Raw genomic sequence first — 12,563 nt, forward strand, 5'->3', positions numbered from 1 at the left:
GTCAGTAAGTCAAATCCTGCCTGTTACTTGTTTATGTAAATAAATTTTTATTGGAATACAGCCACACTTTTGTGTTTATGTACTATCTATGGCTGTTTTCACACTACAGCAGCAGAGTTAAGTAGTTGCAGCAGAGACCATATGGCCATAACACTGAAAACAGTTACTATCTGGATCTTTACAGAAAATGTCTGTCAACCTTGGCCTTAAACTTACAGTAGATGTGTCAAATAAAAGACATTAATAGTGAAATCATGAAGAAACACGTTGAAAAAAGAATATCCTTCCACAAAAATGTTATTTCCAGGGCTTCTTGCCTAGATCAGTGGCACTGAATGTGAGTTGATTACAAACTTGTGCAAGCAGTTAGTGCATAACCATTTATGATACCTTCTACATTAAGGAAAGCATATAATATTTTAGGAAAGCTATTCTATTTACATCAGATCGGGAAATAATATGTTTGTGAATTGGTTAAGTTGAATCAAAATATTTCACCAACTATTTCACCGACTATTAATATGTTAATAATAATTAACATATTGATTATCATTGATTCAACTATTTGAGTTTGGCTAATTAGCACACAAAGAGACTCTCTGGGAGGTGTATTGGCGGCTATGAAGGATTAGGCATAGAACTGTTCCCATAAAAGAGTGAATTTTATTGTGTATAAGTTATATCTTAATAAAACCAATTTATTTATTTTTTCAGGTTATTTTTTAAAAAAGATCCTATATCTGCATATTTTAAATTCCAGCCATTAATTTGAGTTTTATAGAAGAACTCTTTGACTGACAGCATCATTGCTATTTAAGTGATAATAGGACCCATGGCATTCGAGGTCCAGAAGGAACACTTCAGTTTCTCTCCACTTAAAAACAACATTCTGGGGGCACCTGGGTGGCTCAGTGGGTTAAGCCTCTGCCTTTGGCTCAGGTCATGATCTCAGGGTCCTGGGATGGAGCCCTGCGTCGGGCTTTCTGCTCAGCAAAGAGCCTGCTTCTCCCTCGTTCTCTGCCTGCCTCTCTGCCTACTTGTGATCTCTCTCTCTCAGTCAAATAAATTAATAAAATATTTTAAGAAAACAAAACAAAACAAAATAAAAAACGACATTCTGCCCGAAGAGCAGAACTATACTGCAAGAATATTACCACATCTGCTCCACAACGAGACAAGCATGAAGCGCCGGCCAGGAGATGTACCAGACAGCAGAGAAAAAGAGCTCTTCGCGCCTACAAACAGATTTTATGGCTGCTCCTGCCTCTTTTTGGAGCTGGCACACGTCCACTTCCAGAGGAATTTGGTCAGCTTTTGCTTTTGCTGCAATGAAACATCTGACCAAGAGGCTGCAGAGGTGGAAAAACTAAACTGTCACCAGCCTCTCTCTACAGCCACAGAATACCCACGTTCGGGAGAGAAAACACAAAATTTGCCATTTACCCAGAAGCCACCTTTGTTTAGGCTAGCTTGACAAATAATCTTTCACACACAGAGCACTGAATTCTCAAAAAGAAAAGAAAGGGCAAATTTTAGATTGAGAGTTGAAGAGTGTATTAAATGATGGTGGTCAAATGGAAACATTGTGCTTAGATATTTACTACATTGTATTTCTTAAGTTACCAAGTTAAAAATAAGTCCCATTATACACCTGGACAGACCATAAAGGTTTTTTAAAATCTTTTTAATTGTGGTTTTTTTTTAAGTTAAATTTGTACTTACTACAAGGTCATAGAGTGTCTCTCAAATTACATATGTAAAAGGAACCTCAATATAAACAAATAGTGAACTGTTTATATTGTATGATATAATGAACTGTTGATACTGAACTAATGAACTGTTAATACCGAAAATAACAAGCTTTAAAAACTATAAACAGCCAAACTGGGTGGCTGTCCTGTTAGGCAGATTTCAAGTGCTGACTGATAAACACCGCTAAAACGCTACTGGAATCAGTCTGGGAAAGGTAGTAAGATAGTTCTGATTCTGCTGAAGCTATCAGCACCCTCTAGTGGAAATAAGTTTTTGAAAAACCACTTCTTTAATACACGGATATATTTCAGCCATTTTTGCATCGATACGTCATTGGTCATCAAAACCTGGCAGTTACAGAAACTAGACCTTTGAGACAGGAATAAACAATGTTGTATTAAATATTCATTTTATTGTATTAAATAATTATAATTCTTTTAATATGATTTGTTGGCTCATTCGGAAAAGCAATACAAAACAAACAACAATACAAAACAAACAAACAAAAAACAAGATCAAAAGGAAGCTGAAAAGAAGGCAGACCAGAGACCAGGAACTTTCCTACAACATCTCTCCTTTGTGCAGTGAAAATAAAGCTCAAGTGAAGGTATCTGCCTTTACATTTCATTAATGAAAATTCAGGTTATCTCTGTTCTCACTACACTAATACCATACAAATAATTATAGAACAATATTTTCAATGTATGCCAAACTTTCAACTGGTGCAGGGCACCAAATGATCAGTGTTAAGAGTGCTCCCATGTCTTCTAGCTCTGCCTCTAAAACCAAAAGGGAAATCCACAAACTGAAACCCTTTTTAAAATTTTTTAATTTCCTTTTTAAAAAAAATGATCCTGGATCTCCCCTTTATTTTTCTCATTTTTTTAAGATTTTATTTTTAGGGGGTGTGTGGGTGGCTCAGTGGTTAAGCAGATGCCTTTTGCTCAGGTCATGATCCTGGAATCCCAGGATAGAGTCCAGCATCCAGTCCAGCGTCAGGCTCCCTACTCAGCAGGGAGTCTGCTTATACCTCTGACCCTTCCCCCCATGCCCTCTCTTTCATTCATTCTCTCTTCCTCTCAAATAAATAAAACCTTAAAAAAAAAAAAAAAGATTTGGGGCTCCTGGGTGGCTCAGTGAGTTAAAGCTTCTGCCTTCAGCTCTAGTCATGATCCCAGGGTGCTGGGATCGAGCCCCACGTGGGGGTCTCTGCTCCGCGGAGAGCCTGCTTCCTCCTCTCTCTCTGCCTGTCTCTGCCTACTTGTAATCTCTGTCTGTCAAATAAATAAATAAAATCTTTAAAAAAAAAAAAAAGATTTTATTTTTAAGCTATCTCCACACCCAATGTGGGGCTCGAACATACAACTCTGAGATCAAGAGTCATACGCTCGACCAACTGAGCCAGCCTGGTGCCCCAGAAAGCCTCTTCAATATTTCACATTAAGTTGGTTGCGTGTCTTCTCAGTAATAACATCTGTATTATAAATCCCAGCCTAAACTCTGAAATTTTTAAATTAGTAAGGTCCTATGACTGTGTTTATTAAAAATGTAAAATTATAAATTGTTATTGTCTTCCTTTAAACTTTCTCACTTTGGTTGATTTAATGGTACTGTGATTTCATCACTATAATAGCTTAATCCATTTAATAATCAATTTATGGTTTCTTTAACGTTTGTATAGTTTAAGGGCAAAAGTCTTTGTGAAGTTTCTTTTCCCTGGAATGTTTCTCATTTAACTGGCACCAATAGCTACGGGACTATTCAGCTACTCATTGTTCCAAAAAGAACAGTTCCTCTTTACATAGAGATTTTTTAAAAAGAAAAATTAGATAGTATTTGAGCATGACTTTATGTAATAGAAAAATATTCAATTGTAACCATTTACATTCTCTTCTCCATCTGCTGAGGAGGAAGAAATCTCTATGTTGTTTGGGGATCAGCTTTGTGTTTTTCAGTAGGGTAAAACCTGGAGATGAAGAATTGGATAAGCTAAATTCCTCTCCTTGAGGAAAAAAGATGAAAAAATACAAAGAAAAGGTCCTAGAGAGGTGACAAAGCAGCACAAGTGACCAGAAAAGCAAAGGTGATGTAGAGGCCTGCAGTGTTCTCAAACTTAGACATACATCAGGTTGACCTGAGAATTTAAGAAAATAATAATTGATTTTTAAAAGAAAGTTTAAGGCACAGATTCCTTGGCTAGACCCCCACAGTTTCTGTTTCAGTAAGTCTCAAGCATTGCTTAATAACCTGTATTTCTTACAGGTTCCTGGGTGATGCTAATGTTACTACTGGTCCAGAGACCACACTTCAAGAACCACTGTTATACAGGATGTGTAGGAAGTTTTGCTTTGGTTTGTACGGTATAACTTTCCATCTGACCAACCATCTCTGTTTGTCTGGAACTGAAGGATTTCCTGGAACTTGCAAGGCTACAGCTGGAAAGTCTTCAACACACCAAGAAGATTGGTCACCCTACATCATACTGTCGAGATATGTTCAGGAAAGAGTTACAATACTGGCTAATAACCATTTGCAACAACATGGATGGAACTGGAGGGTATTATGCCAAGTGAAATAAGTCAGAGAAAGACAATTATCATACGGTGTCATCACTTATGTGTAGAATTTAAGAAATGAAACAAAGGATCGTAGGGGAATGGAGGGAAAAATAAAACAAGACAAAATCAGAGAGGGAGACAAACCCTAAGAGACTCTTAATGACAGGAAACAAACTGAGGGTTGCTGGAGGGGAGGTGGGTTGGGGGATGGGGTAACTGGGTGATGGGCATTAAGGAGGGCACATTGTGTAATGAGCATGGGGTGTTTATAGCAATTTATGAATAACTGAACTCTACCTCTGAAACTAATGATACACTATATGTTAATTAATTGAATTTAAATAAAATAAGATAATAAAAAAGAAAGCTCAAGTTGCTTTTTGAATGTCATCATCTATAATCTTGGCCCAAGGTCCAGTATCCTGCTGTAGCTAGAACTGTCACCTGGAACTGAGTAAGCCATCTCATGAATAATTATGACTATCAAGTGGTCAGTGTTTCCATTCAGCAGCAAGTGAAAAGCATTCAGTAAAAAGAAGAAAGGTATTGGGACTATCACTTCAAAGTAAAACAGTCCTTAAAACAAATTTCTCAATTATTAGAATTACAATCTTTAGGGAAACTCACTATTTGGGAATGAGCATTCCACAGAGTTCATACATGCAGTTCTAAGTGAGTTCATCAAATTAAGAATGTCTGAATTGATCAGGATGGGCTAAGGTTTATGGCAGTAATAAATGCAAAATCTGAATCACTAAAATCAACGAATGTTTATTTCTTGTGCACACTATCTATCCTTAGAACTCCAACAGAAAATTGCCCATTTTTTGCCTTTTTAAAAAAAGATTTTAATTATTTATTTGAGAGAGTGAGAGAGAGAGAGAGATTGCACCATCATAGGGGAGGGGCAGAGGGAGAGGAAGAGGTAGAAACAGACTCCCCTCTAAGCAGGGAGCCCAACTCAGGACTAGATCCCAGGACCCTGGGATTATGACCTAAGCTGAAGGCAGATGCTTAACTGACTGAGCCAACCAGGTGCCCTTTGCCTAACTTTGCAACTATGCTCAAGGCAAAATTATAAGATATAAATTTTTTTAAGCATTCTTCAAAAACTCTCTCTTACTTCCTGCCCCTAAATCCTAATACAAGAAATATGTGAAATCTACACAACCTGTAACAGCTCACCAATTTAAGCCCACCAATTTTAATTTAATTTTCAGTGTTACAGGATTTTTGTCCCCTTAGTGTCCAGGTTCTTGGTCATGCCTCTTCAAAGAATGAAGAGGTAGACCAGTGGAAAAGTGGTGGGCAGCAAAGTAAAGTTTAGAGATCGAAAATACAAAGCTCCAGGAGAGGGAGGGGGTACTGAGAGAGTTGCCTTCAGGGTTTCTATGTTTAGGGGTTTTTAATGAGCTCTTTTGCTGAACTATCTTAAGCAATCAGTGTGTGCTGGTTGTGCCAATCAGGGCTTTGGTCACATATCTGTCTACCTATTAGGTTAATGTCTGTGTGCTAACGGTCTTTTTTTTCTTTCTTTTTTATTTTCTGACATCGGGAGGCTTATATGTCTTAACTGCCCCTTGCCTGTGATATCGACAAATGCATTGTGGTTGTTTTTTGTTGTTGTTGTTGTTGTTTTGTTTTGTTTTGTTTAAGATTTCATTTATTTATTTGACAGAGAGAGAGAGATCACAAGTAGACATGAGAGGCAGGCAGAGAGAGAAGGGGAAGCAGGCCCCCTGCTGAGGCGAGAGCCCCATGTGGGGCTCCATCCCAGGACCCTGAGATCATGACCTGAGGCAAAGGCAGAGGCTTAACCCACCCAGCCACCCAGGCGCCCAAATTGTCTTATTTTAGCATGTTTTGCAGCAGTCATTTCTGCAAAGGCTGCAAAGCAAAATGTTAGTGCAGTCCTGTCCAAACTGCAAAACAAGATGTCACTGTTGTTTTGTTTTAGCTGTCCTGACTCCATATTTTCTTGTTGACAACCATGGCCCTGACTACCTATCCAACTAACTCCTAACAGTGGAACCTCATATATAAGTGATACAAACTGCCAAAGCTTGTTATTTAGTAATAAAAATAAAATACTGCAATAGAGATATTAACAGGAACAATCAAACTTGCAGGCACAGGAAAGGCTTATCTAAAACACCTCCAAATCCTAAAATAATTGCTTTCCCCAACTCCTATAGAGGACTGCAATCTGGTTATCAGCGTACACTATGATTGGCCCATTTAACTAAATCCCCTTCAAGAGAACCCACATTCTGAAAGAGTACTTTTTTAACCCCCCAAATCCTCTAATTGATTAAGTTCATTCAACAGCGAAGGGTCTCTGGGACCTCCAAGTTTTAATCTGAAAGTCTTAATTTTAGTTTTCATAACCAACCCTCCCCTCCCACCCTCCACAGTTGATGAAATCACAGGTTTCAATTCAGATCACCTGATAGAAAAATGGGGGGGGGGGAGTGCAAATTTTCAGGGGTTGGGGATTGCAAACGTAGGGGAGCGACGCCATCTCCTGGTAAGGGATGGGAATGAGCAAGAAAAAAGCCAAATGCAATTTAGGGGCTAAACCGCCGCAGCCTTTCATTTCAAAGCGTCTAGCCACGAATCTGCTGCGCCGGGGGACTCCGAGATCCGCCCCTTCTGGTGGCTCTGACCACTCCAGTGAGTCCTGCGCAGCGTGATTGACAGGCCAACGGCCCGGTCCGTTACCTAAACTCGTCACTCCGGAAACAGTGACCGGATCTCTCCGGAAGCTCAGGGTCCGCACTCTCCCAGCATCCTTTGCTTTCCGGCTGTGCTCAGTCCTGTCCGGCCAGTCCCGCCTTGCGCGCCCATTTCGAGCCCGAGTTTCAAGCTCGAGTTTCCAGGCTCGAGAACCCGGAACAGATTTTCCAGGACTCGGTTCTTGGGCAGTGGCTATGGGGGCAGGAATGGCGCAGCTCGAGGGTTACTACTTTTCGGCTGCCCTGAGCTGCACCTTTTTAGTGTCCTGTCTCCTTTTCTCCGCCTTCAGCCGGGCGCTGCGAGAGCCCTACATGGACGAGATCTTCCACCTACCGCAGGCGCAGCGCTACTGTGAGGGCCATTTCTCCCTCTCGCAGGTGGGGTCCCCAACCTGTCCCCACCCTAGGAGAGGCCGGAGAGGGCCGACCCCCCCCAACTTTCTTCCACCCTTATCCCTTTGGTACCTCCATCTACCCTTCCAGCTTCGCAATATGAAAGGAACTGGGTAATCTCTTGTTCCTGTCCCTGAGGTCTGTGAAGTATTTGTTTAATAAATCAGCAGAAGAAGATCTGTGTCCTAGGAAGTGGTGTTTTGGGGGATGAACTGATGTATTTGCTTTACCGCAGGGTACAACCCAGACGCGAGATGCGTTTTCCTCTTAGTAGCTCTCCCAATCTCTAGATCAGAGGCAATGGGCTGCCCCTTGGAAATGACAGAAAACTTCACTTTAGTTCACTTGTCAAGAGCTTCACTGTGTGGTACCGTAGGGAGTGGGTAGTATGGGATACCGTGGGGGGGGTGGGGTGGGCGGGATCTTCAGCCACCAAGAAGTGCCAAGTTCCGTTAATTACATCCTTGGTGTTTATAGGACCTTCTGTTAACTGGGTAAAGTGGCACCCAGCGAAGCGGCATCATGTTTGAATATATGATTGGCTCCGTAAATATAAAGAGAGATAAAGTAGATGTATTATCCTTCCTTTTCTGGGAAAGCAATATAGAATAATGGCTAAAAATATAAAGTCTGTGGTTCAAGACCTGATTTTAAATCTGTGCTGTAATTTACTAGTTACCTGACCTTGGACATTTTTTAAGTTTCAGGTTACTCAGCTGAGAAAGACAGTTATAGCAGGATCTACCATAGGACGTTTTGCAGGATCAAATACGGAGGATTTAGCGCAATTCTTGGCTCAGTACATGTTAGCTATCATTATAGAGCGTGTGGTTTGATCTCTTTAGATGCCTCTTTTTCTCCAAAACCTTAAGAGTTCCAGCCAATGTTTCCACACTTCAAAACTGGAACACTTGGAAGTCACCAGAATACTCTTCAGGGTGTCTGCAGGGTAGGTCTTGGAAATGGGAACTGATTTTAAGTTATTGCTGCCTCTGATTACAGATACCTCCGCACAAAACAGGTACAGAGGCAAAATGTAAGCACAGCTTTTCTTTAGAGGAGACGTTTGACCTGCTGAGGTCTTATTTAACCACGGTGTCACAGAATAACTTCTCACAATGTCTGATTGTTGGTAGAGATGGTTTTGAGCTTGACCTCCTTGTGTTGGTCCTGTCAGTGTTTCATCTTGCTCTTGCTTCATTGTTGGCCTTTCCTTTTTTAAGTGGGATCCCATGATTACTACATTACCTGGCTTATATCTGCTGTCAGTTGGAGTGGTCAAACCTGCCAGCTGGATCTTTGGATGGTCAGAACATGTTGTCTGCTCCATTGGAATGCTCAGATTTGTTAATCTTCTCTTCAGCGTAGGCAACTTCTATTTGCTATATTTGCTTTTCCGCAAGGTACAACCCAGACACAAGGTATGTTTCCAAAATAATTTATTACAAGTTTATATGTAGTCAGGTCCACCATTTTGATAAGTTGGTTTTATGAGATTTGGTGAAAAGTATCGTCTGCTCATTGTGTTAATATTTTGTTAAGCTAAAAAGCAATCCCCCTACCCCTGTTTTGGAAGAAGTTTGTATTTAAATATTTGAATAACTTCAAATATTGAAATATTGAATAACTTATTTATTCAATAATATTCATTCAATATTTTATACTTGAAATAAATATTTGTGAATCAGATGAGTTCAGTAAATGTTTATTGTGCTTGTTATGTGTGCTAGGGACTAAGACCACAGAAATAAACAAGGTTTTGTTGTTGTTGTTGTTTTTACCAAACTTCTATCTTCACTAGGGAAAACAGTGGAATACCTACAGTTACCTCAGAAATTTTGAGGTGGATTGCCTGACTTTGAATTCTGTCTATTTACAAGTTGTGTTACTTTCAGCAGGTTACCCCTAGTGATGCCATGTCTTCATCTGTTAAATGGGAATAATACAGAATCTGCATCACAGGATTGTAAGGTCTACAGGAGCTTAATAAGTGAAAGGTGTTTAGAACAATGCCTAATAGAATAGTAAGGACTCAATAAATAATAATTATTTTTAACTTAAATGATATCAATAGTGTAAATTGTGAGAGGGAGATAGGTAAAAGATGCTCTGAGGACACAGAAGGAGTAGAGGAGTAGAGGAGCAGAGGGCTGACTTTTTGAAGGGCTGACTGGCAGGAAGATGTATGGGTGGCATTGGGTAAGACTTCACAGAAAAGATGGTACCTGAGCTGAATCTTGATGGACAGACAGGACTGTAGGATGGGGAATGAAACCTGACAGTAGAAAAAGCACAAGCAAAGGTAGAGAGGAGTTGAGCAACAAGATGCAGAGAGGATTGCTTTTTTGGAATAACTAGATTATAAAGTGTAAGGACATGAGGCTGGACAAGTAAATAGGGGTGAAGTCATGAATGTCTTTATATGTCATAGAAAGGATTTGAACGTTATCTAGTAAGTGATGAACAGCCTTTATTTTTAACCAAGAAAATGGCATGGTCTGATTGGTGATTTAAATTAAGTGGAGAATAAAATTTCAGGAGATAAGAATGCTTTTAAAATGGGAAATAGTCTGTGAAAAACACCAAAATTTATTTTTAATTAAAAAATTTAAAAGTATTTAGCTTTCGACTGGGCCCACTATTTTCAGGAAAAACCCTGAAAGTTCATCATGAAACAATAAGATCGTTGGGTATAGTAGTATAATTGCTGTATGCGTATTTACATTCTCTCAACTGTAGAGTTTAGAAGGGGGTATCTTTAAAAGAAATTGATGATGATGGCTAAACGAATGCTCACTGGAGGCACTATGAATTAAAGTTCAGGGAAATGGAAATCATTGCCCCATGTCCCATTCATCAGCATGTTCCTTACAGTATTTATTTAGTTCAGTGTCTTCCATACAGTAACTCCTTAACTATTTGCTGAATGACTCAAAGTATTTCAGGACATAGAAGTTTTGCCATACACATGTATTGTCTTCATGGCTTCCAAACCTATTGCTATAACTAAAAGTTACCAGAAAGCGTCCTTACAAATGTATATTGTGTTTTTGCAAAACTAGGAATAAGATTAATAGTGAATAATTTTACTTAAGATTCAGATAGTTTTTTTTTTTTAAATTAATCTCTGTGTTAGCTCAGCAGAAATGGCATATTTATTGTGAAAATAATTTTACATGTGTTTTCTCTTCCCCTTAGGCTGCCTCAAGTGTCCAGAGAATCTTGTCAACATTAACATTAGCAGTATTTCCCACACTCTATTTTTTTAACTTTCTTTATTATACAGAAGCAGGATCCATGTTTTTTACTCTTTTTGCCTATTTGATGTGTCTTTATGGAAATCATAAAACTTCAGCTTTGCTTGGATTTTGTGGCTTCATGTTTCGTCAAACTAATATCATCTGGGCTGTCTTCTGCGCGGGAAACGTCATTGCACAAAAATTAACTGAAGCTTGGAAAACTGAGCTACAAAAGAAAAAGGAAGAGAGGCTTCCCCCTATTAAAGGACCATTTTCAGAATTCAGGAAAATTTTTCAGTTTCTTTTGGCTTATTCCATGTCCTTCAAAAACTTGAGTATGCTTTTCCTTTTGACTTGGCCCTACATCCTTCTAATGTTTCTGTTTTGTGTTTTTGTAGTTGTTAATGGTGGGATCGTTATAGGTGATCGAAGTAGTCATGAAGCCTGTCTACATTTTCCTCAACTCTTTTACTTTTTCTCTTTTACTCTCTTTTTTTCGTTTCCTCACCTTTTGTCTCCTAGCAAAATTAGGGCTTTTCTTAGCTTAGTTTGGAAACGTAGAATTCAGTTTTTTGTGATTACTTTAGTCTCTCTATTTTTAGTTTGGAAATTCACTTATGCTCATAAATACTTGCTTGCAGATAATAGACATTATACATTCTATGTATGGAAAAGAGTTTTTCAAAGATACGAGATTGTGAAATACTTGTTAGTTCCAATATATATATTTGCTGGTTGGAGTATAGCTGACTCATTGAAATCAAAGTCAATTTTCTGGAATTTAATGTTTTTCATATGCTTGTTTACTGTTACAGTACCTCAGAAACTGCTAGAATTTCGTTACTTCATTTTACCTTATATTATTTATAGGCTTAACATACCTCTGCCACCTATATCTAGGCTTGTTTGTGAACTGGGTTGCTATGCAGTTGTTAATTTCCTAACTTTTTATGTCTTCCTGAACAAGACTTTCCAGTGGCCAAATAGTCAAGATGTTCAGAGGTTTATGTGGTAATATTGGAGATATATTGAATTCTAAAAATAGACTTATTTAGACTATCTCCACAATGAACAACTGAACAGGTAAAAATAATGGACTTTCTTTTGCGGACAATAGTGGTCCACAGATCACATCAAATTTTTTGTGTTTTAAACATCAGATATATATGTTTTAAACATATATAATAAATCCAAGGAAGTGGTAAAGAACTGAGAAGAGTTTAAGACTTGCTCCATAAGCCTAAATAATGCAAAACAAAATTGTTTACAGTTACTTCATGATATCCCTTTGGTACTGCTGGCCACTCAAAAAGTTTGAAAAAATTTTATAAGTATTAGTTTAAGAAAACTGAGCTTTATAGTACTGAAACTTATTTATTAATTCTCTTCAGAAAGCAATAGCAGACAAAGTATTTGAAAAAATTTACAAATGATCAGGTAATATTCTTGATTGAAAGGTTACTTAACATTTCAGTAAATATAATTTTAATCATAAGGCAAAGTAGACTCACAAAGATAATGTTATAAATTAGAAGCTCATCTAGGTTTACCTTGTAATTAAGTTGTTGATTTTTGTTAAAAGTCTAGAAATGATCAAGCCCTTTCACTAATTCTTTACTTTTGTTTTATTTATTTATTATTTTTTTTTTTTTGAGAGAGAGAGAGAGAGAGTGCATGCACATGTGAGGGGCTGGAGGAGGGATGCAGGGAAGGGAGGGCAGAAAGAAAAGGAGAGAGAGAATCTTAAGCAGACTCCATGCCCAGTGCAGAGCTCGATGCGGGGCTCAGTCTCACAACCCTGAGACCTGAACTGAAATCAAGAATTGGGTGTTACCCCACTGAGCCTCCCAAGCACCCCACTAATTATTTTTTTAAGTATTTATTCA

At 38.6% G+C, this 12,563-nt stretch overlaps 1 protein-coding gene across 2 annotated transcripts; it reads left to right on the forward strand.

Moving 5' to 3' along the window:
- The first annotated feature begins 7,060 nt into the window (after positions 1–7,060).
- LOC116866347 (dol-P-Glc:Glc(2)Man(9)GlcNAc(2)-PP-Dol alpha-1,2-glucosyltransferase) lies at positions 7,061–12,317 on the forward strand. Of its 2 annotated transcripts, none has more exons than XM_032855341.1 (3): positions 7,061–7,423; positions 8,662–8,859; positions 10,637–12,317. In XM_032855341.1, exons 1-3 carry the CDS (start codon positions 7,241–7,243, stop codon positions 11,690–11,692), a joined length of 1,437 nt encoding a protein of 478 aa, XP_032711232.1. In that variant the 5' UTR covers positions 7,061–7,240; the 3' UTR covers positions 11,693–12,317. The 2 variants fall into 2 exon arrangements, with proteins under 2 accessions (XP_032711232.1, XP_032711234.1); XM_032855343.1 differs by lacking the exon at positions 7,061–7,423 and adding an exon at positions 8,193–8,387.
- The last annotated feature ends 246 nt before the right edge of the window (positions 12,318–12,563 follow it).

Source organism: Lontra canadensis, unplaced genomic scaffold (assembly GCF_010015895.1).
Source record: "Lontra canadensis isolate GAN:19392208 unplaced genomic scaffold, GSC_riverotter_1.0 scaffold9, whole genome shotgun sequence".
NCBI lineage: Eukaryota > Metazoa > Chordata > Mammalia > Carnivora > Mustelidae > Lontra > Lontra canadensis.

Bases quoted from the DNA above. Each gene is read 5' to 3' on its own strand.
- LOC116866347 (XM_032855341.1), top strand. From the start codon at position 7,241: ATGGGGGCAGGAATGGCGCAGCTCGAGGGTTACTACTTTTCGGCTGCC. The intron at 7,424-8,661 runs GTGGGGTCCCCA...TCCTTTTTTAAG, and splicing joins GCCATTTCTCCCTCTCGCAG to TGGGATCCCATGATTACTAC. The intron at 8,860-10,636 runs GTATGTTTCCAA...TCTTCCCCTTAG, and splicing joins AGGTACAACCCAGACACAAG to GCTGCCTCAAGTGTCCAGAG.